The sequence below is a fragment of the Sesamum indicum genome, linkage group LG1 (assembly GCF_026168435.1).
Source record: "Sesamum indicum cultivar Baizhima isolate 11 linkage group LG1, ASM2616843v1, whole genome shotgun sequence".
Classification (NCBI taxonomy): Eukaryota; Viridiplantae; Streptophyta; class Magnoliopsida; order Lamiales; family Pedaliaceae; genus Sesamum; species Sesamum indicum.
This window is the reverse complement of record NC_142657.1, coordinates 11,942,729-11,969,256: the sequence shown is the minus strand read 5'-3', so window position 1 is coordinate 11,969,256 and position 26,528 is coordinate 11,942,729. Positions and strand designations below refer to the sequence as shown.

Below are 26,528 nucleotides of genomic sequence, written 5' to 3'. Positions count from 1 at the left end.
ATATAATTTGCCCATATTTATATGCAAAATATTATTATATCAAATTAAATTCTTATGCATATTATTAATCAAATTAAATTATATCAGTTAATTTGATTTTGTATTGGATATATTTTAAGACTATATTATCTGACAATAAATAAATTTTAGTTTTTTTTAACATAATTATATTAAACCAAAAACTACATAATTAAATTAATTCATTATATTAAAATTTACAAACAATTAATACAACAACATAAAAATAAATAAAGAAAAAAAAGCATCATCTTTTCCAAGCCACCAACACCCTCCCTTCCGCTTCTCCAAGTCACCAGCATCCTCGCCGTGCCGCCTTCCACCTCTTCGCACCACCACTTCGCATCCCTTCTCTCTCCTCTCTGTGACGTCTGGCCTCCTCACGTCTGAGCGGCAACGTCGTCGTCGCCCAAATTGGTGACGGCTGATGGATGTGGAGTGACGGCTGATGGATGTGGAGCGACGGCCCTCCAGCTGCATCTATGGCTATACTCATACATATACACATACATTATACGTATATATATATATATATGTGTGTGTAAAATATAATTTTAAAATACACAAAATTTGGACCGTTCAATTTTATGTATTAATGATCAATGGTTATTAAACGTCGATTAGATCCTACGTTTCTAACGCAATTATAGAAGATCCAACGGTCATTGTAATAACAATAATTTGTACTCCATAAGGTTATAACAGAAATTTTATAAAAAATTAACGCCGTGAAGTAAAACAAACGACCAGAGGAGCGTATGCAAGATTTGAAAAAACACAGAATTTTTTTGTATAACACAGGGATTTTTTAGCTGAATTTTTATAACTCAAGGAGGTTTTATGCAATTTTTCCTTTAAAAATTATAAATACTCATTAAAATTAACCATGGTACAACAAATACCCCTCTTAATTGGCTATTATAAAGGGCATTTTATTAGAGCATTGCTAATTCTGTACTTATAATTTTTTAAATAATATTAAAATATTATAATTATAACAAAATTTAAAAATACCCATTATAATTTACCTTATAAAAAATACTAAATTGCAATAAGACCATTTATATGGTACCAATTGTTCTATTTTTAAAAAGTACGGTATCAACTTTACCATTTCCGTATATTTTTGTTTTTTCAAAAAATGAAGAAAGCCAACTCAGATGCACCCCGGTTCATTATCAGCCGGTCCAGCCCACCACTGTCTACAATTCCCATTCTTCCCCGTTGGCTTTCTCTCGCCATTTCTCTCTCTCTCTCTCTCTCTCTCCAATTCCTTCTGTCCACAGCGCCGGAACCATAGCTTGGGCGGGGTCGTCCGAAGTGAAAAGAAATGAGTGGGCACGATTCGAAATATTTCTCCACTACCAAAAAGGGTGAAATTCCCGAGCTCAAGGAAGAACTTAATTCTCAGTATAAGGTTCCTCTCCACTGTTCAATTTCCATTCGTGTGTGCGTCCATTTTAATTACGAAGAATTAATGACTTGCTGCTTAAATTTTCTCTTTGTGAAAGATTTTTCAATTTACGTGCATGATCTGCCTGTTGATGGCTTTATTATTTGGTTAGTATCGAGAATTTCTCCGTGGATTTGGAATGAGTTTATGTTAGATCTACTGATTTTTCAGCTTGATTTGTGATTTGTAGCGTGTGGAGTTTTCATTGTTGTATCTGATCCGCGTGGTTTAGTGACGTGATTGTATGACCTACCCTAATTTGACTTGTGTAACCATTGAACTGTATACATACTTAATAAATAAAGCATGGTTAATTGATTTTATACATTTGGTTTTTTCTCATGTGAAACACAAGCCTTTGGTTAGTATTTGGTTCTTTTGACATGGAACTGTGACACCTTTTGTATTTTGACTGCTTTGGATGCAGGACAAGAGAAAAGATGCGGTTAAGAAAGTGATTGCTGCAATGACTGTAGGGAAGGATGTATCCTCACTTTTTACAGATGTTGTAAATTGCATGCAAACCGAGAATTTGGAGCTCAAGAAGCTTGTGTATTTGTATCTTATCAACTATGCAAAGAGCCAGCCTGATCTTGCTATTCTCGCCGTAAATACATTTGTCAAGGTAAAGCATGATTTCAGTTTCAGACTATTAATTTATTCTGAAAATTTTTGAACATTGGTTTTAGAGTATTTTTCCAATTTCAGATTCCCGTTCTCTTTCTTAAGTTGGTTGTTGCGATATATGCTCTATACTCTTGTCTACAAAATTCAAATAGTTGGTGACATTTTGATAATTTTCTTGCATTTAGTGCTCCCTTCGTGTCAAATGGTCTAACTTGCTTTAAGGTCAACAAACAAGTATAGGTCAAACAAGATGGAACACTTAAGTACAACCAGAAAACTCAGTCATACACCAAGAAGTGCCCTGAGTGGCAAGGATTGTAGAAACCAGGGCACTTCTTGACAGACATGTAAATTGCAGAAATAAAACAACAACTGCACTTTAATTGTAATAATGAGTTTCATTCTTTTGACTTTCAGTTTTGGTGCTTAAGATTCCTTTCATAATTTATTCCCTCCTCTGAGAACTGATCCAAAACACAAACAAGAGGAGGCTGTACCTTTTTGCCAAATCACAAGTGAAAGTTCCCTTCATCTATGGTTGAAATGGCTAATCTTTTTGACATGAGTTTTAGGTGACTGTTGAAAAAGTGAATCTTCATTATCTATAAAGTTTCTCCTCAGAAGTAGCTGTTAGGAATTACTAAGAGTTGTAACAGGTAACCTGGGGAGTGAATTGCTTTAAGAAATTTTAAACACAGGCAGAGTAGTAGCAAATTTTCTTACAAGTTATGCACATCCAACACTAGTGGGAGGGTGGTTGTGTCTGTGTGTGTGCATGTGAGAGAGAGAGAGAGAGAGAGGTTCCATAGCTAACAGTGACGTGTCATGCAGTTGATTTTACAGTTCGATGGTCCTGTTTCCAAACACCATAACTGTTATAATCTTATATAATTCGAAAAGAAACTATTGATATTCTATATCAATTAGTATAAATGGAACTAACCTAATTTTAGGATTAACCGGTTACAATGAGCGTTTTGCTTTTATATTCTGCTTTAATCTACGGTATCAATGACAGCAAGAGAAAGTTTGAGAATGGGTCTCAAGATTTTGAGAAATTGTGTTGGTAAAGCTGAAGACAAGGCCAGAGGAATACTTGATTGTGGTAAGTTATGGTAGGTGTTGTATTCACATCAACCTTTGAAGTGGCTGCAATATGGGAAGGAACCTACTTAGAAGTTATAGTTGTCTGTTCGATGGTTTTCTCATGTTGAAATCCTGTTATGGGCTATATATCAGATACAATTACTTTAATGTTGAGGCAAATGATTATGCTTTTTATCTCTCACATCTGGGCAGGCCAAACAGCTGTGTTCTCTTTTGAACCTTAATTTATGCCTTCGGATAATATACTTCATGATCATTTAGTATGATGGAGTTTCAAGATCTTTTACTTGTGTTGGTTCTAGAAGCTTAATCTTTTTAAGATGGCATCTTACTCATTTTTCAGCGAGCTTATTGCTGTGCTGTTGTTCTTTTAAATGAGCTCTAAATTTAGTTTAGGCAGATACTTGATTCAAATTTACATCATTGCTAGAGTTTCCTGGAGCTGTCACTGTAGGCTTGGTATAGCGTGCAAAATACACATGTCCAAATTTGGGGGATAAGTAGAAACTGTTGCTTGCCCTTTCCTGACCTTAAATGTGCAATAGCTGATGAGTTATTTTATAGTAAACAATTGACAGATGTAATTAGGAAATACAAAAAAAGGAAAAAGTCCCTTTTCCAATCATATAAAATTTATACTTATTGGTTATCAAGTGATAGTCACCGAAAAGGAGAATGAGAAAAGAAACACTCCTAGAATCGTTTCTCAATTTTTCTTGCATCCTCTCCCTTACATATGTTCGAATCTCATCAATAGAAATACTGTCACTTACCTTTGCTGAGCCATCATACTCATCTAATGTCCCCTCATGATACAGTGAGTTTCACGTTAGGAGTGGTGTTTCTAGTAGATGCATGAATGAGGGAATGTGGGATGAAGTAAGTTAAGTAGAGGGGTTGCTTAATTTAAGGAGGTAGGATATTTTTGTGGAAACAGAAATTTCTGTTGACACCTTAAACTATTCATATCATTTGTGTTGGAACTTGGAAGTATGATGATTGGCGCATTGTTGAACGATTTGGTGCTAATGGTATCATTAACTGCCTTCTCTTTAAATATACTAAAGATTTTGTGATCAATGACCAAAGTCACATCTGTATTGAAGCAATTGGAAGGTGGCTATGGTTAAAGTCTAAAATTTCATGTGAACATGCTCTCCAGGACTCCCAGGACCCAAATCCTTTGATCCGTGCTTTGGCTGTTAGGACAATGGGATGCATTCGTGTTGATAAAATAACGGAGTATTTATGTGATCCCTTGCAGCGGTGTCTCAAGGTAACTTGCACATACTATAATCTACCATATGTTTGCTCGCATTAGTTCTACTATAACAGAACATGTGTAATATTTGGTGAATTACAAACTAAGCAATGCAATTTTATGCTGCTTTTCGTCATGTCAGGATGATGACCCATATGTTCGCAAGACAGCAGCTATATGTGTTGCTAAACTTTATGACATTAATGCTGAGTTAGTGGAGGATAGAGGTTTCCTGGATGCCCTTAAGGATTTAATATCTGACAACAACCCAATGGTCGTTGCAAATGCAGTTGCTGCACTTGCGGAGATTCAAGAGACCAGCAGCAGACCCATCTTTGAAATCACCAGTAGCACACTCACAAAGCTTCTCACCGCTCTGAACGAGTGTACAGAGTACGATAGCAAATATGACTTGTTGGCATTTACTTCAAGGATAAACTCATACACACACCACACATGCAGTCACTCATATTTATGATTGCTTACTTATGTTGTTTAAGCCGAAGTTTAATTTACTTCAGAGTTGTTAATTGCATCTAGATATAGATTGAAGGTGTAAATTTAATGCCTTACTTTCGTCTTAACTGTGCCTAATCCCCCCACAGAAAGAGATGAACCTGACAATGTTGTGTGCTGTCTTTTTCCTGCATTTTCTGATATGATGTTGAATTGAACAATCTCAGTGATTGCTAATATGAGTGGTAAGTTTTTGGGTTTAGAGTGTATGTTATTGCATGAAGCCTTATGGTTTATTCCTCCGGGAACACATCACATATCTGATAGAACCTTTCAACCATACTGTGTTTGTCTTATGGTCTTTCGTCTGTAGACTATTGCCTTTGCATTTATTTCCTATCATAAGATCTCACTTTTATTTTGCTCAATGACAATGCACTGATATTTTACCTACTCTAGGTGGGGTCAAGTTTTTATTTTGGATGCTCTTTCTAAATATAAAGCAACTGACGCTCGGGAAGCTGAAAATATAGTGGAGAGAGTTACTCCACGTTTACAGCATGCAAATTGTGCCGTTGTTTTATCAGCTGTCAAGGTTAATCTCTGCCTTTAGCTTTATTTTCCAGAATTATTATAGGGAGTCTTCCCATCTGTTATGTTTTTCATTCTCTCTTCATTTTTAGCATCAGCATTAGCAGTTTAGTTCTTTTTCTTTTGCCCTTGTGGAATTTTTGGAAGACAAAAAGTACTTCCACCTGTATTGTCTTTCTTGTTCTTTTGTTGTTTATTATCACCATTTATCAGTTTTTAAAAATTAACAGTACCTTTTCTTTCCATTACCATTAATTATAATGAACCTTTGTGGAATTCAATTGCAGATGATTCTTTTGCAAATGGAACTGATCACCAGCACTGATGTCGTGAGAAACCTTTGCAAAAAAATGGCCCCACCTCTTGTGACATTGCTTTCTGCAGAACCGGAGATTCAATATGTTGCATTGCGGAACATAAACCTTATTGTCCAAAAGCGGCCCACTATTCTTGCCCATGAAATCAAGGTGATTAATGTCTTATTACCACACATACACAAAGTTATCAATGGTGAACTCATAAATTATTGCTTTCTTTGCCATCAAGGTGTTTTTCTGCAAATACAATGATCCAATTTATGTGAAGATGGAAAAGTTAGAAATCATGATAAAGCTTGCTTCTGACAGAAATATTGACCAGGTAAGTTGGTTTGGTTGGAGTAGATTGCATTATTGATCTTTGTGCTAATTGGATCTGGTTCCGTGTAATGCCTCTTCATCTACACTTTCAGGTTCTACTAGAATTCAAAGAGTATGCTACGGAAGTAGATGTAGATTTTGTCAGAAAAGCTGTTCGTGCTATTGGACGCTGTGCCATCAAGCTAGAGAGAGCAGCTGAACGGTGTATAAGTGTCTTACTAGAGTTGATAAAGATCAAAGTAAACTATGTTGTTCAAGAAGCTATTATTGTGATTAAGGATATATTTAGGAGATACCCAAACACGTATGTCGCTACTTTACGTTTTTGTTCCTCGTCAAGTGTATTGGTGCAATTTGTTTCTTGTACTTTTCAACTTAAACACTATTTTCTTTTCTTTCAGCTATGAGTCCATAATTGCTACACTTTGTGAAAGCTTGGACACCTTGGATGAGCCAGAGGCAAAGGTATTTCACAGGACATGAATCTTTTGGGTTCACATCTTTGTGTTCTTTTAATAGGTAATCATGTGAGTTTGAGTATCCTCATATGTCATTCTTTACAGGCATCAATGATCTGGATAATTGGTGAATATGCTGAAAGAATTGATAATGCTGATGAGCTCTTGGAGAGCTTTTTGGAGAGTTTTCCGGAGGAACCTCCACAAGTTCAACTACAGTTGCTAACAGCAACAGTTAAACTTTTTCTTAAGAAGCCGACTGAAGGCCCACAACAGATGATCCAGGTATGTTGTAGCCTCCCCTGCATCTTATTCATGACCTTCAAACGCACATAGTAGTTCCTCTTGATCTGCCCAGTTTTGCAATAATGTGAGTGTGATTCCAGTAGCTTTGTGTACATATATTAAGCAAGATTTCTTGTTTATCGGTTATGCTAATGACAGAGAAATATGATGTTTGAAATTAAAGATTTTATGCCCTAGAGCATGGATGGCACAGTGTTGGTCAAATCAATGATTTCAGGATTAGCCTTGAGCTTTATTTTTGTTATTAATAATGGTGGGGCAATCCAGTAATATTTGAGTTTCCATTGAGAATCATGGGTACTTTGGCAGTTTCATTTTTTTCATAATTTGGGCATTGAACTAGGAAATTCCTTTCTTTTTATTTCTTTTTATTTCTTTTTCTTTTTTTCCTAATTAAAAATACATCTCCCCAGCGTGACTTGCTCTATAATCTTATTTATAGGTTGTTCTGAACAATGCAACTGTTGAGACAGACAATCCAGATCTTAGAGATCGTGCATACATATATTGGCGACTCCTCTCAACTGATCCTGAGGTATTTTGCTATAGCTCATGCTTTACTTGCCGCTGCTTTATCGCTTTATGAGATTCCACTTTCTCGTACTTCTTTTGTGAAAAAATGAAGTTTCTGTTGTTAGCATGTTGCATCTGTCTGTTAGTGCATGTGCACTAGGCTTAAACAGGACAAAAAAGAAGATAAAACAATTTTCTAAACCTGCCCTGGGGGATATGAATGAAATTCATCTGAATTGTGAGGATGAGACAGTGAATCTCTGTTCATGATATTCTGCATGGGCCTTCATTATCTCAAGATTATTTTATTTCTTCATCATGCATCATGAAGTTGTTATGTCCTGTCACCTGTATTTTCTGCTTGGGATGCATGATTGTAGTTCTCAAGTGTATTGTTGTTAACTTTTCTTGGAACATTGGGAAATAGTGCTTGCTACTGAGTGTTTGGTTCAAGTACATCTTGAGTTGAACATGTCGATGATACCAAGCTTGCTGACCGAGGAATGGCTTGGGTCATCAGTGTTTGTTCCTAGGGAACAGACTCTAGTCTTAACATTATCTGTATCTTTTTTTTTTAGAATTTTTCGCCTAGGCAAGGATAAATTTCTTCATTTAAAGCAGTAAGGTGGTTTCTGTGCATACTCAAGTATGGATGTTCTCTGATCGTTCAGGCAGCAAAGGATGTTGTTTTAGCTGAAAAGCCTGTGATCAGTGATGACTCTAATCAACTTGAGCCTTCTCTGCTGGATGAGCTTCTTGCCAACATTGCCACATTATCCTCTGTCTACCACAAGCCCCCTGATGCATTTGTAACTCGTGTCAAAACTGTTTCGAGAACAGAGGAAGAGGATTATCCTGATGCAAGTGAAGGGGGGTATTCTGAATCCCCTGCTCATGCAGCTAATATAGGTGCATCATCACCGGCCACCACGAGTAATGTGCAGTCTGCTGCTGCAAGGCAACCGGCTGCTGCTCCTGCACCCGTGCCTGATTTACTTGACCTGATGGGCGATAATAACAGTGCCATAGTCCCGACTGATAGGCCTGCAAGCCCTGCTGGGTACGCTTACCATATTTTTGTTGCAGCTCCTTCTTTAAGTTGTAGTTTTAGAGTTCTTATCTAGATGTGCCTAGGGCGATGTTCATGGAATTGTGCCTTTGATTGCAGACCTCCCTTGCCAGTTCTATTACCCGCACCTACTGGTCAAGGCCTACAAATCAGTGCTCAGCTAATAAGAAGAGATGGCCAGATATTTTACAGCATGCTATTTGAGAACAATTCTCAGATTCCACTTGATGGGTTTATGATTCAGTTCAACAAGAATACATTTGGTCTTGCTGCAGGTGGACCTCTCCAGGTATGTAATGGTTTTGTGTAAGATATGTCAGCTTTGGTTTGCTGTTTGCTGAGCTGATATCTGGTGCTATTTAGGTTCCCCAATTGCAACCTGGGACATCTGCAAGCACTCTTCTGCCTATGGTTCTGTTCCAGAATTTATCTCCCGGTCCACCAAGTACACTTCTGCAAGTTGCTGTGAAGAATAGTCAACAGCCTGTGTGGTATTTCAATGACAAACTTCCATTGAATGTACTCTTCTCCGAGGATGGAAGAATGGAGCGATCCACATTTCTTGAGGTATGTAGTACATTGAATCTGTGTTCACTGTGGTTAAGATTACAAGGTAACAATTTAGGTGATTTTAATGCTTACACGTATTCACTTTTATAGAAATCTGAACTCGTAAGATAGCGACCTAAGTTTTATTGCTGTACTCCCTGAATTTTTATTAAAGATCCCACCCAAATTCAGTTGCTCATGAGTGGGCATGAAAACTGCTAGTCCCCATTAGAGTTCTTCTGTTTTATGAGCTCTTTGACAGTAACTTGTGGGAATTGATCCATTTGCACCTGTCAATTTTGCAGACATGGAAATCCTTGCCTGATTCGAACGAGGTCTCTAGGGACTTTCCAGCTATTGTGCTTAACAGTGTCGAAGCTACCTTAGACCGGCTGGCTGCATCCAACATGTTCTTTATTGCCAAGCGCAAGCACTCAAATCAAGACGTGTTATATCTCTCAGCCAAGATTCCTCGAGGAATCCCCTTCTTAATTGAGCTTACAGCAGCCATTGGTGTCCCCGGCCTCAAATGTGCGCTAAAAACTCCAAATCCAGAATTCGCTCCTCTTTTCTTTGAAGCAGTCGAAACTCTCCTCAAGAGTTAGTGTGTTTATTCAGTTCGATCCGTCTCTCTTCATTCCTGGCTGGTTTGTCATGGTTTCCTTTGGATATAGGTTTTGTTAGATTTTTAAAATTTTTTGGCAATTTTGATTGAAGTACTTATGGTTGGTTGTAGACTGTTATTTTGCCATCTATCAAGATTCAAGAACCACCACCGGCAGTGGTGATGTATTTGACACTCTAATTTTTTAGATTCAGTCGGATTTCATTGTAGGCTCTGTAGAGATGACTTTGCTCGGTGCTATTCAGATTATACAATTATATTTAGTTCCCTCAATTTTCACTTTATTATGCTAGAAAAGGAGCTTATGGGAGTTTTCATAGCTCTCCACTCGCTTTCTGGTACCTTCATCTCACCATTTTTCAGATAACCTACTTTACATCTTGTTTCCGAAGTTTAACAATTTGTGCAAATTAGCATCAAACAGCTACTATAAGAGATTGCAATCTCTAATTTATAACTTCTGTACAAATGAATCCATTCAAACAAGTCCTACCACTATTTACTAAGCATAAGCTGCATAAAACCTTTATCACGAACGCCCAACAATTGTCCGAGCAACAGGAAACCTAAACTTCAATCAAAAGCAAAAGATACAGACAAAACAATTGTAGCCTAGGAAACTGCTACAGGGGAAGAAAACAAACGATGGATAGACCTGCTGGAGGATAAGTAAACATGTACAGCAGCAACGCAGATCGCTTCCAACATAGTCCTATTACTTTCTTTTCTTACAACAGCGTCTCCCGCTCCTGATGTTCTGTTGTCACCTCCTAATGGTATGTACACAGCAACTTAAAACCCATTGCAGTCTTTGCCTAAAAGAATTCATTTGTTAAAACCATTTGTTCAGATTTCTTTTTTCTCTCGATCTTCACAAATCCAAAGTAACGAGTAAAAGGGACATCACAAGAGACAACATAAGCAAACTGTAATAAACCCTGTAATAGCAACATGACACAAAACGCATTGACCAGATGCATTCATCGTCTTAGTTCTTGCTAAGAGGCCAAATGCAGTGTTCTAATAACTACTCTCATTCAGCAGGACTGAGAACCATTTCCTGCATCCATGAAACAAACGGAATTTCTCAGTGCTTTTGAGGCAACAAAACATTTTATCACAGAAGTAGATTTTGAGCACAGCAATTAAGCAAACCTGATCACACACAGGACAAGTATCACTCCTTTCCATCCATTCAAGAATACAGGCAAGGTGAAAATGATGGTCGCATTTCGTGATGAGTTTTGGGTTCTCTGCATCATATTCTGCAAAGTAGAGAAGTCAAACACGAATGAAGCAGGACGAGATCATTATAAAGTTAAAGATAAGCAGGTATTTAAGTTTTGTTGCACCTTCAAGACAAATGGGACAAGTATCATCCTCATCTTGCAGTGGCGGAACGACAGGTTTGCTGGACTTCTTAAGTTCATCTGACTTCTCGTCTTCTTTTGATGCTTCCAGCTCACTATCCATTTCTGCCTTTTCATCTGAATCAATGTTCTTTACCTTAATTTCCAAAGTGCTGCCTTCATTAGTATCTGCAACAGCCTCTGGGTTAGTGGTTTCCAAGGCCAGTTCAGTCTTACATCCAGGGCCTTCTCGATCCCCTGATGGAGTAGGTGGGCGTCCTACATATGTTTCATAAGGTATCGGCACGGGAGGTGGTCGATAAGTATCTGGACTTGAGGTATCTAGATTTGTATCTACCAAAAGCCCGGTAGAGAGAGCAGAGACTGTTGCATTGTGAGATGACAAGGGTTCATGCTCTTCTGACACTGGATACTGCAAGCAAGTGGCATCCCCACAGAAAGTCAAGTTATGTCAATGAAGAATGGATAAGAGTATTATCAGCAATATGAATTTCTCTGAAGCGGGTGATAATATGCAAATCCGGTGCTCATAGCATAAGTAAAGAGATCTAAAATCAGTAGGGGAGAAAGAGCAAAAGTTATGTCTGTTAATCCGGTGATCACAGAAACAATTATTCTGAAATAGACAAAGGTGCAAGAGACATCAATCACTTCATGCAATAAAGCATGAACTGGACTTGAAAATCAAAATACAGCAGAAACATAATAGATTTTTAACTACAGATAATGTTCTTGGAAAAACTTCACAAGATAAACTCAAGAAGTTCTATTAATAGCGAAAAGGACTGGTTGGCACTTAAATAGAAGAATGGAGTTCTGTTCACCTTGCATGAGAACTTTATTCCGGACAATCACTACATTATCTTCAAATTTTATGAATTTCCTTTTAGGAATTATTGCCTCAAGAGTTTGCCAACGTCAGTTTTTATATTCCGAAGACAAAATCATTATATAGCGTTCAAACACGTGACAGACCAGTTGCAATGGTTCTTTTATCCTCAGCTTGCCACTAAACTTGAAATCCACACTTGACAAATATCCTACTAAAAATAGATATGAAATGAGCAACAGGGACATGGTGCAAAACTTAGAAGACTTGCAAGATCCTTTTACAATCAGTTCAACTCAAATGGGATCAATCAGTACTCCAGTCACCAAATACCTTAAATTCTATGTAATGGCTGAATATAGCAGCTTGCTATTAACGGCCCGTACATGCTTATTGGCAGTTAGATATGATGTTATTAAGATTCATTTTAAAGCTTCAGAGAAAATCATACTTATCAGCATTTTAACATCAGCCAAGTAACTGTTGTTTTTATCAAAGTATTGACTTATCCATTATAAGACAAGGTAATCTCAAGAACGGTTGGCCACCTAGATAGCATGTTAAATTGTTAATACACCAGTCAGAAAGGAAAAAAGAAAAAATCACATTTGACCTTTAGACCATATCTGCAAGCTAGAGATAACAGTAAAACAAATGCATAAGCTCAACTACTTGGGACAACAAAAATCACTCACATGAAAGTATGTCGGTGACCTATTAAGTTCAGTACTCTTAGATGCACAGCAGCAGCAACCTCCCATCTCTATGTAATTATTTTTGCCATCCACCTGAAGCCACCGGCATTTTTATCATGATTTCCCTTCTCTATAAAATATAACATAACACCATATGTCAGTGATAATATGCATAATTTCAAAGCCGTAACCATATTTGATAAATTTTAACAATTATACAGTCATTTACTAGCTATAGCTACAAGAACTCCTCTGATTGCACCACTATACAACACAAGAGGCTCAATAGGTACAAGAAAGTAGGACAAAGTGAAATAACTTAGCACACAAAAATGTCAGTGTGCATACTTACCAATGGGAATATTTCCATTATATACATCTCAGAGGCTGTAAGTGGATAACAAGCATGCATTTAAAGTTTGATGAATCTATATTAGTATAAAACTCCAGTACTGAAGAAAAAGAACGATAGTGGTTATAGCACATTGCATGGAAGGGATAAGGGACCCATTTAACTTAAGTTATGGTGTGTCTTTGCCTTCATTCTTTAATGTCCTAGGTTTTATCCTCAAATCACTTGCTGTGTGTTTAATGAGATTCAAGGAATTTAGCATACCCCTTATACAACTCTATGCATGAAGTCAAATGTCAGCACAGTCAGATCCCATGTAAATCCTTCAGTCACAACTACAACACCTTAATCACAATGATCCTCCTCCTCTGACTATCTCTTCAATAACAAAGAAAGTCATCATACTCCATTTACTATTCCACCATAATCACAAGCCCTACAAATTCTTAAAGTGTATACAAAAGATCACAATCATTTTGGACACTAAAGAATGACAAAAAGAGATCATCTCGATACTCATCACCCCTATAGGCACAACACAATCGCTCCAATGAAGTAAATCACAATGCCTGATTGATCAAATTGATCTAATCATAATTTCTATCAATACACAGAGTACCACCCAACAAAATCCAGTCAAACATAACTACAAAACACCTCTCCAAAATTACAGCATGAATTAACTAAGAAACTAAAAAAGAAAGATTAGTCCCAAAACCATCTTTAACAAACACCCCATAAACCTCAGAGAAAAACCCACATGGCACATGAAGCACAAACTCACAGACACATAGCGAGACACTCCCTTAACCTCCTACAAGAACATATAAGAAGAGAAGACACCAAAATATAACCAGTAACTCAATCAAAGAAATCCAAAGAAACCCCAACGCAAACAGAATTGTCCACGGATTCAATCGAGCTTCCAGACAAAATTCGTTACACACAATCAGCTGTAGCAATTCATCACAAACAATCAATATCAAGAACAGAAAAGCTAATCAAAGAATTGAATCCGTGTTGTAGCTCTCTTCAGCATAAACGAGTGTATGCGTACCTCTTTCTTGGGATTGAATGAGCAGTATGTGAAGACTGTTGCTGAAAGGAGGAGGACCACCGAGGGAGTTGGAAATGCAAGAACAATTGTTGATTAAACAAAACAATATAATTATAGTACAAATTCCTTAGTATTTTATGTTTAAGGATAATAAACATTGGACGGCCCTGTTTGGCTTTGCTGTATTAGTTGGGGGTAAGATGAATATCTCAACTTTTCTTTCAATAAACTATTTGAAAATTCTTAATTCTAATTCCTTTTCTTTTTTTTTTTAATAAATTATATTAACACTCTCTCACAATAAATTTAATTAAAATATTTATATTTTTTCTAAATTTATGATGGAGGGACTAAATTGTAATTTAAAAAAATAAAAAATGACGGACTAAAATAATTTTCTTTATAAAAAAATAAAAAATTATTATAAGGGTAATATAGAAAAACCACCCACCGAAAGGATTGATTTGAATAGAGTCGAAAAGATATAGAATTTTTTTAAGTTGAAATCAAATATTGCGGACTAATTTGAATTTTACTCCAAGTTCTGTTTAAAAAAACTATTTGAAAATCATAATTCTAATTTCTTTAGGATAAATTACATCGACACTCACTCACAATAAGTCCAATCAAACAAATACCACTGTCCTTAGAATTATAAATACACCTTCGAGAAGCGTTAGTATAATGTACCTCGTGAGTCTCTATGTAAAATTTCTCTAATGAATAGGGTTGCCGTTGTAATTACAATTACAAACAAGAACTGTACTTATTTTGCAAAGGTTACAGAGTGTTTGTGCAGTAAAATTTAATTTTAAATAGGCCTGTCGAAGAAGAAACCAACTGTTGAATTATGTTGTATTGTACTATTGTACCTTTTACTTAATAAAACTTACATTATTAAAAAAAAATTAATTTAATTTTAAATCGTATCGATGTTATCTACTCCTATTTTAAAAAATAAAAGAAAAAAGAAAAAAGAACAGTTGACTCTGAAAAAGACTTTGAAAATATTGGGATAAGTTAGGAGATTAATAATAATTTGGTGTTGGTTGGATGACCAAAAGATTAATGTTTAATGTTTTAGGAGTAAATTAATTTATTTTATTAGGGAAATACTAATTAATTTGACTTTTCAATAAAATAAAATTGCAAAAGTACCATGTACTCTATTTAGATGCATTTCTATTTATTTGTTGATCATTTCAAAAATAATTAAACAGAAGTTATTTAAAACATCTTATAAGACCATATATTTTAAAAATATATATTTTTTATCATGAAAGCAAATATTCGAAATGTTTCGATAAAATAAAATAATGAAACTCATGAAATATTAGTATGATATAATTAAAACTAAATGAGGTTTTAAAATTTTCATAAATAACAAAACTTTTCATTAATTTTTGAAAATATTTATAAGTTCTTAATAATTATTATAAGTTGGTTGCCAATATGGCTCATTAAACAACAAAAGTTTTGGGGTAAATTACAATGACTTTTCCTGAAATTTAACATAATTACGAATACCCTCTCGTTGTTTGAAAAATTACTGACATTCTCCTAATTTTAACGATCATCTAACAATTAACCTTATTCGTTAGATTTTCATCCATTTTTTATAGTGAACTGACCAAAATGCACTTGTGGATTAAAAATTAATTTTTTTTATTTTTTTATAAATTAAATGGATATATTTTTTTATAATTTTTAAAATTTTTTCATCCATCTCATTCGCTTTTCTTTAAAAAAAGTATTTTTTAGAAAAAAATAAAAAAATACAGTAGGGCAAACTTGACAATTTCATACCTCCATTCAAGAGTGACATAATTTTATCAAATATCAGAAGATATTTATTATTTTTCAAACAATGAGAAATTATTTGTAATTATGTCAAAATTCAAAAAAAATTATTGTAATTTACCCAAAATTTAATTGTTTTGAGATTGTGTGTGCCCAAATAAAGCCTTAAGGAATATATTTTGGTTGTGTCCGGTGCCAATGCATGAGAAACGGTGGACTTGCGGTGTCGCGATGAAGACACGTGTTGGGAATTGGCCATCACATATTGTTTTGGGCTACCACGTCACCACCTACCCCAAGTTGGTGGTCTAATTTCTAACGACCCCACGAGTGTATTTGGAGGTTCATTGGTCCCACCACAACTTCAGCAATCCCATATCCAAACATTTTTCATTAGGTAGAATTACACTTCCGTTTCTCAAAATTTGGTATAATTATATATAATTTTTTTATAATTTAAAAAATTATATTTAATAACATAAAGTTTTGTTTACATCTAATAAATAGGTCCCTCATTGGTGAAAATTCACTGAATTTACTGATATTAATTAAAAAACTGAATAAAAAGTGATACTTACCCTCCATTAACTTATTGCAAGTCAAATAATTTTTTTTTGATGAAAATGTACCTCCTTACATGCATTAACATATGAAAACGTACGTGAGTAATTTAGTCATAAAAAGATTTACTTGACCTGTAATAAATCAATAATAGGTCAATCAAGAGTAAATACAGACTTTTTTTTTAATATCAGTAAATACATTGAATTATCAAAAGTAGTTATAGAAAATCATGACGAGTGCAGAAGTTAAAAATAATTAATTAATTAAAAATTTTCAAATCAAAATCAATTTGGACACCAAAAGGGCCCCCTCCAATAATATATAGTACTAATATATGTAGTACACTCAAACGTGTGTGTATAATTAATTTAATAATTTTTAAAAATAATTATTAGATAAAAAAATATTAAAGAATTATGAGAAAATATTGAAAAAAATGAGAGAAGAAAAAGGGATGTAGAAGTTGAGAAGAGAGAAAAAAAAATAGTAAAATATTAAAAAAAATTAAAAATTGACAGGTCATAAATTGAAGATACCAATAGGTTGCTTTTCAATTATATATTTTCGGAGTACATATAATTAATTATTTTTTTATATTTTAAAATATTTATAAATAAAAATAAAATATATAAACTAACAAATCACGTTCTAGAAAAAAAAAAGGAAATAAATAAAAGAAAACCAACATAAGGTATTATCAACACAATAAAAGAATTAGTGTAAATATAATAAACAGATGTGGAATCACTTTTATAAAAACATTTATAAACTCGATGTGTGAAACTCCTATGGATTCCAACTTTGTAGTTATTTATTTTTTTTTTTTATTTACTCTATTGCACATATATTTATATAACTTTTCTCCAATTCTTTCTCCTTTGCGAAGATAATATCGTACATAATCGTTAGAGAAAAGATAATAAAATTGCTGAAAATTGCTGCATCGAAGTCAACTATATTTTTTTTTTAAATAAAAAATATGCATGTTCTTGTTTGATAAATATTTTTATTAATAAAAGTTTTTAAGTTTTTTATATATTAACATTATATTAGTATAATATAAATTTATTATTTTCTAATACAAAATAAAGAGAAGAATTATTCAGTAAAATTACAAAAAATAATCTTTTCTTCTCAATTTATTTTTCTCGTATCAAACAAATGAAAATATTTGAGATTTAATTGCATTCCAATCCTACCAAATAATTTGAAAAAAAACTATTATTTTTTCTTCTTTCTCTCTCTTTCACTTCCCTTTTCGTCTCACTCGAAACAAACCGAGTTGGCTTTGAAATTCAAAAAATTATTTATTCTTTTTTTCTTTTTTCAAATTATTCGGGAAAATCAGATCTTTTAATCTAAATGCATGGAAGATAAAAATAAAGAAAAAGCCCAAAAGCCCAAATTAATATTGAGAGAGGCCCACTATAACTCCTGTGTTTAAGGAATAATTATACCCTTCGTTCTTTATATTTATTGTAATTATATATAAACCATTATTTAAAAACCTATAATTATTATTTTTAAAGTTTCTTTTTGATAAAAAAAAAATAGATTCAGCTATTAGTAAAATTTACAGAATTTGTTGACATCAGTAAAAAAAATTAAATAAAAAATCATATTTATCTTCGATTGATGTAATAAGTTAAATGAATATGTTTAACATGCAATAAGTGTGTAATAAGTCAATCAGATATAAATATAAATTTTTATACGGCTTTTTTGCTAACGTGAACAAATTCTATGAATTTACTAACAGACGATTGTTGAACAGGAGCAAACTTAAAAAGTACTAGGTGTAATTTTTGTCAACCTACAGAAGGTTTACATATAACTACAAGAAACTTCACGGGAAAATGGTGTAATTATCCGTAAATTTTATCATTATGAAAAAACAAGAATACCTTTTTTAACCCCACAAAAATGTATATATATATATTTATTTATAATAATAAATCATAATTAAAGGCAAATAAGAATGTGTAATTATTTAAATGTCTAAGAATATATAGTCTAAATAAGTCTTCTAATTATGGAGTAACCAGAGAAAGGACAAAATAAATAGACTTATCATATAATAAATAAAATAATGGTAAGTATTGCCACATTTCCTAATTACGGTGACGTTGTTACCTATTGACTGTAATCCTTGTCTTGATTTTTTCTTAATTGAATTAAATTACTACAAACTCTTCTAAATTTAAAATAAATTGTAAATACTTTTCATTGTTTGAAAACGATTAATAAATTCTGATTTCAATAGTTGTCTAACAACTAGCAAAATTCATTGTCTTAATTCGTTCTTTGTGGTGAACTAACCAAAATATTATGGTGGAATTATGAATTATAATTTTACTTATTTTTAAAAAAATTATAAGTTTATTTATGAACTAAGTGGATAATATTTTGACGATTTTTAAATTTTTTAATTCACATCATTATATTTGTTTTGTAATGTTTTTTAAGAAAAAAAGTACATAAAGATAAAGTTGATAATTACAGATTTTCATCCAAAGTGCTAATATTCAAGCTTTGAACGACAGTTGAGCAAGAAGGTACTGGTTATTCACAAAAGGTACTGGTTCACACTTTATTTCACTTCTTGTTTATGTGGATGACATATTGGTTACTGCAATTGCAGAGGAATGTATACAAGAGGTTAAAACGTATTTGAATGATCTGTTCAATATCAAAGATTTAGGGGAAGCAAAGTATTTCCTAGGCCTTGAATTAGCTAGATCACAACAAGGATTAGTTGTCACACAAAACAAATATGCACTTGATATTATCAAAGATGTGGGGCTACACAAGGGAAAATCAATTGTCACTCCACTTCCAGCAGGTTTGACATTCACCTCAGAACTCCAGGACCCTTCCAGATACAAGAGATTAATAGGCAAGTTGTTGTATTTTAGTTTTACAAGGCCAGACATTTGCTACGCAACACAGTGTAACACCCTTGCCAAGAGCACTAGGATGCAGTTATGTACTTGGTCAAATATCTCAAGGGAAGTCTTTCCTCAGGTTTGTACTTTCCAACAAATAATGATTTCAAACTAAAGGCCTTTTCTGGTCCAGATTGGCCAGCATGCCAAGTTACAAGAAGATCACTAACAAGATATTGTATATTTTTTGGAATAAGCCTAATCTCTTAGAAGACCAAGAAGCAGACAACTATATCCAGATCCTCTGCTGAAGCAGAGTACAGGAGCGTGACATCAACCGTCTGTGAAATCACTTGAGTGAACAATCTACTCGAGGACTTAGGTGTTGAGGTGTTCACTCATGTACCTTTCTTTTGTGACAATAAAGCAACTTTGCACATAACAAGGGAATCCAGTATTCCATAGGAGGACCAAGCATATTGAGATTGACTGCCATGTTGTGAGAGACAAATATAAAGAGAGCCTCATTCAACCAACGCATTTCGTTTCAAAACAGTAGCTCGCAGATCTTTTCACTGAGCCACCACCTGGTAACTAATTTTTGCATCTGTGTTCCAAGTTAGGCTTGGTTGTCATGAACAAAAGTCCAACTTGTAGGGGCTACTAAGATTCAACCTTCGATCAGCAGCTGAGCAAGAAGCAGGAATAGTGTCTTATCATGCTAGAATAGCTTCTTTTTTTTTTTCTTTATAAAATCGCATTTTTAATAGTGCGCGTTTTAGTATTTTTTTCATTTCTTTGGCAGTTTAGTTAATTAAGTGAGGCAATTAATTTTGGCAGTTTTTTCATCTTCTTCCTCTGTATATAAAGGGAACCTGAGCTGCACCAAAAACTGTAACTTTTGGTGATTAATCTTTTCCTTTTGAGTTCTTGACCTTTCTTCAATGGAGCACAACTTCTCATGCTTAAATCTTGCACAAAGATTACATCATTTTATCCAATATCAACGGGTATCAATATTCTCATAAATAATGAAGGAACATTTATAATTATATCAAATCTTAAAGAAGCCCATTATAATTTATCTTTAAAATTAACTTGAAACTTATCATTAGAAAAACTCTCAAAGCCTGTGAATGTATATGTGGCAAACTTGCAAAATTAGCTCCACAGTTTAGGGTATTTCAAAAATTGATTCTATCTTTATGATTTTGAATTTAACCTCATATTTCGTTGAAAGTTACAAAAAGAAGTCAACAATGCAAACAAGCCCCGTCTGACTAGCAGACGTTAAAACCTAATAATTGACCTTTTTTTGACCCATGTGCACAAAATTTTTACGTAGAGTTCTCCGTTAGTTTTACAGGTTGTGACTGTCGGAGTTTTTTTCCAACGTTTTGGCCTCCTTTTATAACTTTTAACAAAATATAAAATCACATTTTAAATCCTATAAAATATGGAATCAAGTTTGAAATAACAAGTTGTAAACTAACCTAAAAAGAAAACAAAAAAAAAAAAAAAAAACGGAATTAGTAGAGGAATTGATTGAAAGGGGATTTGGTAGAGCATTGGATGAATTTGTATGAAAAACAAAGATTGGTAGGTAGAGATGGATGGGTCCAAGTAAGATTGTGAAATCTGGGGAGTCAGCTTAACCTTGTACAAGAAAATAATTGTAGGGGCCAATTTGGGATGGTTGCTCAAATGTTACGTAAGAGAAAGGGGACCCTCCAATTATAGCATGGAATAATAATGAAGAATTGAAGACCCTGCTTCAGACAGGCTTTTGGCCTTGGACTTCAACATGCCCTAGAAAGAACAACCATATATTACTACTAGTAGTTGGTGCTCATTTAATAAACCTGTCCTGTCCCTCTTCTCACCAAAATATCAACACCACCCTCACATCAACAACTTCTGACCTGTCCATTACCCAGTTTTAATTTAATAAATATTGGGATACTAGGAAAAAGATCAACCAAGAATAAATGTTTTTATGTCATCAACCTTTTGGGCCCTAATAAGTCATCAAGCTTTAAACTGAGAACACAGTCAAAGGGAGGACATCTAAGAAAACACTTCCATTGATCAACAACAAAATTTCAGAACCCCTGAGGATCAAGTGGCTCAAGAATAACATCTTGCAAAATATAGATCATGAGTTCGAGCCTGATGTTTAAAATATATAAATAAATCAAAAACCCTATGACCTACTCAGGATCTTGATGATGTTTACTCTAGTATTCCACTCAACATATATGTTATACAATTCCCAGAAAATTCAGACACTATCCATTTCACGTAATCTGTCGAGTTTATTCGCCTTGTATAGGCTATAGGGTGCCACATGGACAATGAGAGAATTAAGAAGCATAATATTAATAGCGCGATGCACCATGGTACAAGGTTAGGGTTCGAGATTGCAGAATAAATTAAGCTCTCGTGCACATATGGTCTCTAAATTAGCTGTTAATTAGAGGTGAACTAGAGTTAGGTACATAAGTATATCAACTAGATACATATATATATTACAGGCATTGAAAATCTGATTTTTAGGAATCAATCACAGATCTCTATTTGTGCCAACTGACTGTAGTTTCTTGGCCGCACGGATAAATTCCACAATCACTTCTACCTCATCCACATGCTGTTGAATCAAAAAGGGCAAGGCATTAGAATATGCATGTAACTGTACCTATATACCGTGCGCATGTGGGCTGCAAGTGAATATTATTATACCTGTGAAGAGAAATGCTGCTGGATAGCACTAAGCAGTTGTTCCTTTGTAGGGTTAGGATTAATATGCGCCTGCATATGGGAATTGGGAAAAAAGGTTGAGCTACTATGACTCCAAATTTGATGAGAAATAGAAAGGAAGTCAAGACAAGGGGAAATAAGAACACAGACCAGATGGAAGCTTCTCCAATATCTCCACAATGATCCAGTTCCAAGCTTTGCCAAATTAACTCTCTAATCAACCCAAAGTACCAAAATAAAGTATATATCAGACTCAGAGACAACTTGAATAGAGATGCTGTAGATGGAACCTACAAGCTACAAGCAACATTAATTACAGTACATAATCAAACTTGGAGTATCAATACAAAGTGAATAACCGAGATGGACTGTAACTGAAGGTGCGCATGCACTCGCTCACTGCAAATTATCAGAAGGGCAATTTTCACAGGACAAATCAGGTGATGATCCGGGAAAACAAAAATAATATTGTAAACTGAGTTTCTGATTGATGTAACTTGCAGTCTATGTAAAGGATTCAAAGATGTCCCCATTAACATAAATCATAAACCACTGACATGCTCTCTAAATATTTAAATAAAGGAAATTTCATCAGGATCTGAACAAGCATCACTGAAAAATAATTAAATTTTGCTGTAAGCAGTCAAAATGCCATATTCTTCCCATTTTACCAATTGGGTTGCACGAAATCACAAGCTAAACAAGTATAATACAAAATCATTAACAGAGATGAAAGGTCAGAGTGTCATGAGTACTTGGAATTGCTATCTTGCTTACCGGTTGGGTCGTATGACATTTGGACTGAACTTCTCTGCAACTACTGCGATTAATTGACTTTGCCGAAACAGATGGCAACCAGGGTCTACTATATCGGACTCTGGGCTTGCTGATCTTGCTGAAGTGAAAGCCAGTAGCTGATCAAGGGATAAGTACAGAAATTTCAAGAGGGGCTATCATGGAAGACAGAGCACTTAAATAGAATGGAATTCCTGGTGTTCCTAAGCAAGTGCTATAACTTACAGAAGCGATGATGGTCCTTTTCACAAATATCAGAGCCACTGCTGGAATCATCAAAATCATAATCATCATCTCCTTCGTTACCAGTAGGAGGCTCTAACACACTCAAAGCATTTCGTTGGAGCTTGACCTCAACCCCATTCTTTAAAACCTGGTTCAGTACCTCTTGTCAAATTTTGCATTACCATATGAAGTGGGAGAAAGAACAAACTCAAATATAAGTAACAAACAATTGGAAGACAAACATTCTGGCAAATGCTACAGGCCTAACAACAGCGATATAAACTTTGTAAAGTATCATATTCACTAAAGCAGCTAAGTGAAATAAATGAAACCTCCTTTTCCTTCGTTCAATCATTTTAGGTTGCATGTCCCCTTTCACCTTTTCCACAATAATAGCTGCTCTTAGCTATTATTTGCTTTCAATCAGGAAATACCAGAAATTCTAATCCCTTTCACGTAGATAGAATTTCTAAAATAATCATAAGCATGAAAATACTATCACACTGAACCAAAAATAATTGTTTCAATAGACCTATTTCTTGGGATCCATATACTTATTATGGATGGAGGGAATCAGATATTGATAATGATGCACCAAAGTATAATAAAAGAAAATTATTATTACTGTGATGACCCCAATAGCTCAAATTAATATTTGCACATAAATTTAAAAGTCACCACCAATATGGTGGGTGCAAAATAGGGAAGGGTAAAACCAAATCAGCCTGTATGGTCTGTAAGAAGGTGAAAATGTACCAGCCAATGCCAACCACCAAGCCCAACCGCCTTCTTGACAACACCCTGCAGACCCACCAAAACACTCTTGGTTCTGTTATTTCCTGTCACGATAACCTTTGTATGCCTTGGAAGAACTGACAGCTCTTCATCACCACTTTCCTCCCGGAAAGGTGATAAAACCCGTGAAGGGCATGATTCTGTCTCCAGCATCTCACTTTTGAGCAGATGTGATTAGCAGCAGAAAAGCAACACAACCAATTATTCCTTGAAGATCACCAATACCAACAACTCTACATATCATGTGAGCCGCCTCCACCTGTATCCTGATCTTTGTATGAAGCCAATCAGGAAGAAACTGATGCAAGCTTACAATTAAGCCTCACAGTGAAATCCAAACTCTAGATGTTGCTACTGGAAAATCTTCGTCGGGATATTTTCAAAGCTGAATTTCTCAATTCAACTAATTGTCATAGTAGCTCCTAGGGGAATAATGACCCGTTCAAATTCTATTGGTAAGTCTGAATTATATCCAAATACTTCAAGCTCAGAAACAATTCCTGAAGAGGAAAAATTAATCAGATCAAATCAGGCCCCCAAAACTGCAGAAAATTCTCACCAATGACTTAAATTGCATGAGTAAAACGATAGATAATAGAAATTTTTTAACTTTTACATGTATACTTTATGATAGTTTTAAATGTAGCACATTTCATCTATGTGGTTGACGGGCTCGGTCTGACCACAGTAAATGAACCAATTAACCAGGGCATCAAATCAGCGGCCTTATCAATATGCTAAAATTTAAAATCTCCTCTCTCTCTCTCTCTCTCTCTCTCTCTCTCTCACACACACACACACAGGCAGAGTGTAACATGCAGGCAGACCGATAGTCAGATCGGATTGCTACCTAGGTAGCGATTATGCTAGACTAAAGCAGCTTATTTTTACCAAAATGGCATATCATCAATCATTTCCTTAGAAGATATCTGCATTATCCAAATTGACTCTTCCTGTAAGCATAAGACATCAGAGTATCCTCACATTTATGCAAATTAAGAAGAAAAAAATACGAAAAAGCGCAAACAAACCCAAGTCAATGCAATTGAGTGAATTCCCCACCACTTATCAAATTCTCTTACATAAAATGAAATTCGAACTCAAAAAGTTCCTCTAACCACCGAATGCCGAACTCCAGACACCATTTAAAAAAAAAAGTAAAATTCCATCAACAATGTTAAAAAAATTAAATATCCACCAGTAACACACGCCACACAGTACACTCACCAGAGAAACAGCATCATATCTCACTCAGCAAAAAAGAAACAAAAACAATGCCGTACGGACAACAGAATCTCGAGCAGAGTTATAGAAGAGAGAGAGAGAGAGAGAGGAACCAAGAACAATGGGAGGGATCTGAGAGAAAACAATTTACACCATGGGAATTTTCAGTTTGCGAGTTTAGAGTGATGGATTGATTGTAGAGAGAGAAAGAGGTGTAGGTGTTGTGCGTGAGAGAGAAAGCATGAAATAAATGCAGACTAACTGCCAGTGGCAGTGGGAGTGGACAATTCGGAAAAAGACCTGCTACCGGTAAATTGCGGTGGGAGAGAGGCACATGAGTACGGGTGCTGACACCACTTTTATTACCGGTTGACCGGGTCGTGCATGGCTCCGCTGATTTTATAGGCAGCATTTGAAGTTTTGTTTGGAGTCCGCTCTTTGTTCGAAGCAGCTGTACCGCATTTTCCCCTTTTCTTTTTAAAGAAGAATTAAAAGAAAATTAATAATAACAAATAATTATTACACTCCCCTCCCCTAAAATTTAGTATAATTATAAAAAAACCCCTGTAATCTAAAAATTACATCTATCACTTTTGAAATTTATTTCTATCTAATAAATAAGTTCATCTGTCAATCAAATTTACCGAATTTGTCGATATTAAAAAAAAAAATCAAAAAATACATATACTAACCTTCGATTGACTTATTACAAATCAAATAATTTTTTTATGACCAAATTACCCTTATACATCTTCACGTATTAATGCATGTGAAAAGATATATTTTCACTGTTATAGTGGTAGTTTAGTACAAAAAAATATTATTTAACCTACAATAAATCAGTAGTCAGTTAATCGAGAGTAAATATTTATTCTCATTTAGTCTTTTTTTCAATTTCAGGGAATTCAGTGAATTTTAACCAAAAAAATAAATTTATTTGTTAGGCAGAAGCTAACCTTAAGGGCGATAGATATCATTTTTCAAATTCCGAAGAGGAGAGGAGGAGCGTGTAATTATTCATAATAATAATAATAATTGAAAATAGTGAGAGGAGCGCGTTTTTTTCCTTTTGGTCCGCCAAAACGCGCCTTATACAACAATTCTACTTTACTCTTTTCATCATTTTCAAGATATCTTCCATTTCCTATTTGTTTTATTTGTGTTTTGAGTTTGGATATAAAATTATGTTTATGTTAATATATAAAATATAATTTATTTATTTTTTATCCATTCACATTTATAAATGACTGTTTGGATACCGCAATATTAAATTTTGAAAAATTAATTATACTCTTAAATATATATATATATATAATAATAGAAATTATTTATTTTTTTGAAACAGTATCGTGTCATCTTTTAACCATCAATTCACCATTTTGTATGTTCGTCACTTTCACTCATATTTTTCTTTTGCTCAACTGTTAATCATGTATTGATTTTTATTTTAAAATTTATATTGTATCAATCTCACTGTAGTCACATAAAATATAGCGTAACACGATAATT

General features: G+C 34.4%; 3 protein-coding genes across 4 annotated transcripts; 1 reads left to right on the top strand and 2 right to left on the bottom strand.

Annotated features, from left to right (window-relative positions):
• The first annotated feature begins 1,189 nt into the window (after positions 1 to 1,189).
• Positions 1,190 to 9,944, top strand: LOC105158119 (beta-adaptin-like protein C). Its single transcript, XM_011074760.3, has 15 exons — positions 1,190 to 1,435; positions 1,899 to 2,096; positions 4,368 to 4,481; positions 4,609 to 4,859; positions 5,382 to 5,517; positions 5,801 to 5,980; positions 6,060 to 6,152; positions 6,244 to 6,455; positions 6,553 to 6,616; positions 6,715 to 6,894; positions 7,358 to 7,450; positions 8,100 to 8,488; positions 8,597 to 8,786; positions 8,861 to 9,064; positions 9,352 to 9,944. Exons 1-15 carry the CDS (start codon positions 1,349 to 1,351, stop codon positions 9,649 to 9,651), a joined length of 2,691 nt encoding a protein of 896 aa, XP_011073062.1. The 5' UTR covers positions 1,190 to 1,348; the 3' UTR covers positions 9,652 to 9,944.
• A 152-nt stretch (positions 9,945 to 10,096) lies between these two features.
• LOC105158108 (putative E3 ubiquitin-protein ligase RHB1A) lies at positions 10,097 to 14,130 on the bottom strand. The gene is made up of 5 exons (XM_088878882.1): positions 13,975 to 14,130; positions 12,566 to 12,695; positions 11,024 to 11,453; positions 10,827 to 10,936; positions 10,097 to 10,731 (listed from the first exon to the last, which is right to left on the bottom strand). The coding sequence occupies exons 2-5, from the start codon at positions 12,629 to 12,631 to the stop codon at positions 10,705 to 10,707; spliced, it is 633 nt and encodes a 210-aa protein (XP_088735008.1). The 5' UTR covers positions 12,632 to 12,695; positions 13,975 to 14,130; the 3' UTR covers positions 10,097 to 10,704.
• Positions 14,131 to 21,578: 7,448 nt separating this feature from the next.
• On the bottom strand, positions 21,579 to 25,268 carry LOC105158099 (uncharacterized). Of its 2 annotated transcripts, XM_011074739.3 has the most exons (7): positions 25,023 to 25,266; positions 23,757 to 24,295; positions 23,001 to 23,148; positions 22,758 to 22,894; positions 22,131 to 22,193; positions 21,963 to 22,031; positions 21,579 to 21,870 (listed from the first exon to the last, which is right to left on the bottom strand). In XM_011074739.3, the coding sequence occupies exons 2-7, from the start codon at positions 23,946 to 23,948 to the stop codon at positions 21,787 to 21,789; spliced, it is 693 nt and encodes a 230-aa protein (XP_011073041.1). In that variant the 5' UTR covers positions 23,949 to 24,295; positions 25,023 to 25,266; the 3' UTR covers positions 21,579 to 21,786. The 2 variants fall into 2 exon arrangements, with proteins under 2 accessions (XP_011073041.1, XP_088731258.1); XM_088875132.1 differs by lacking the exons at positions 21,579 to 21,870; positions 21,963 to 22,031 and having other exon boundaries at positions 22,148 to 22,277; positions 25,023 to 25,268.
• Between the last annotated feature and the right edge of the window lie 1,260 nt (positions 25,269 to 26,528).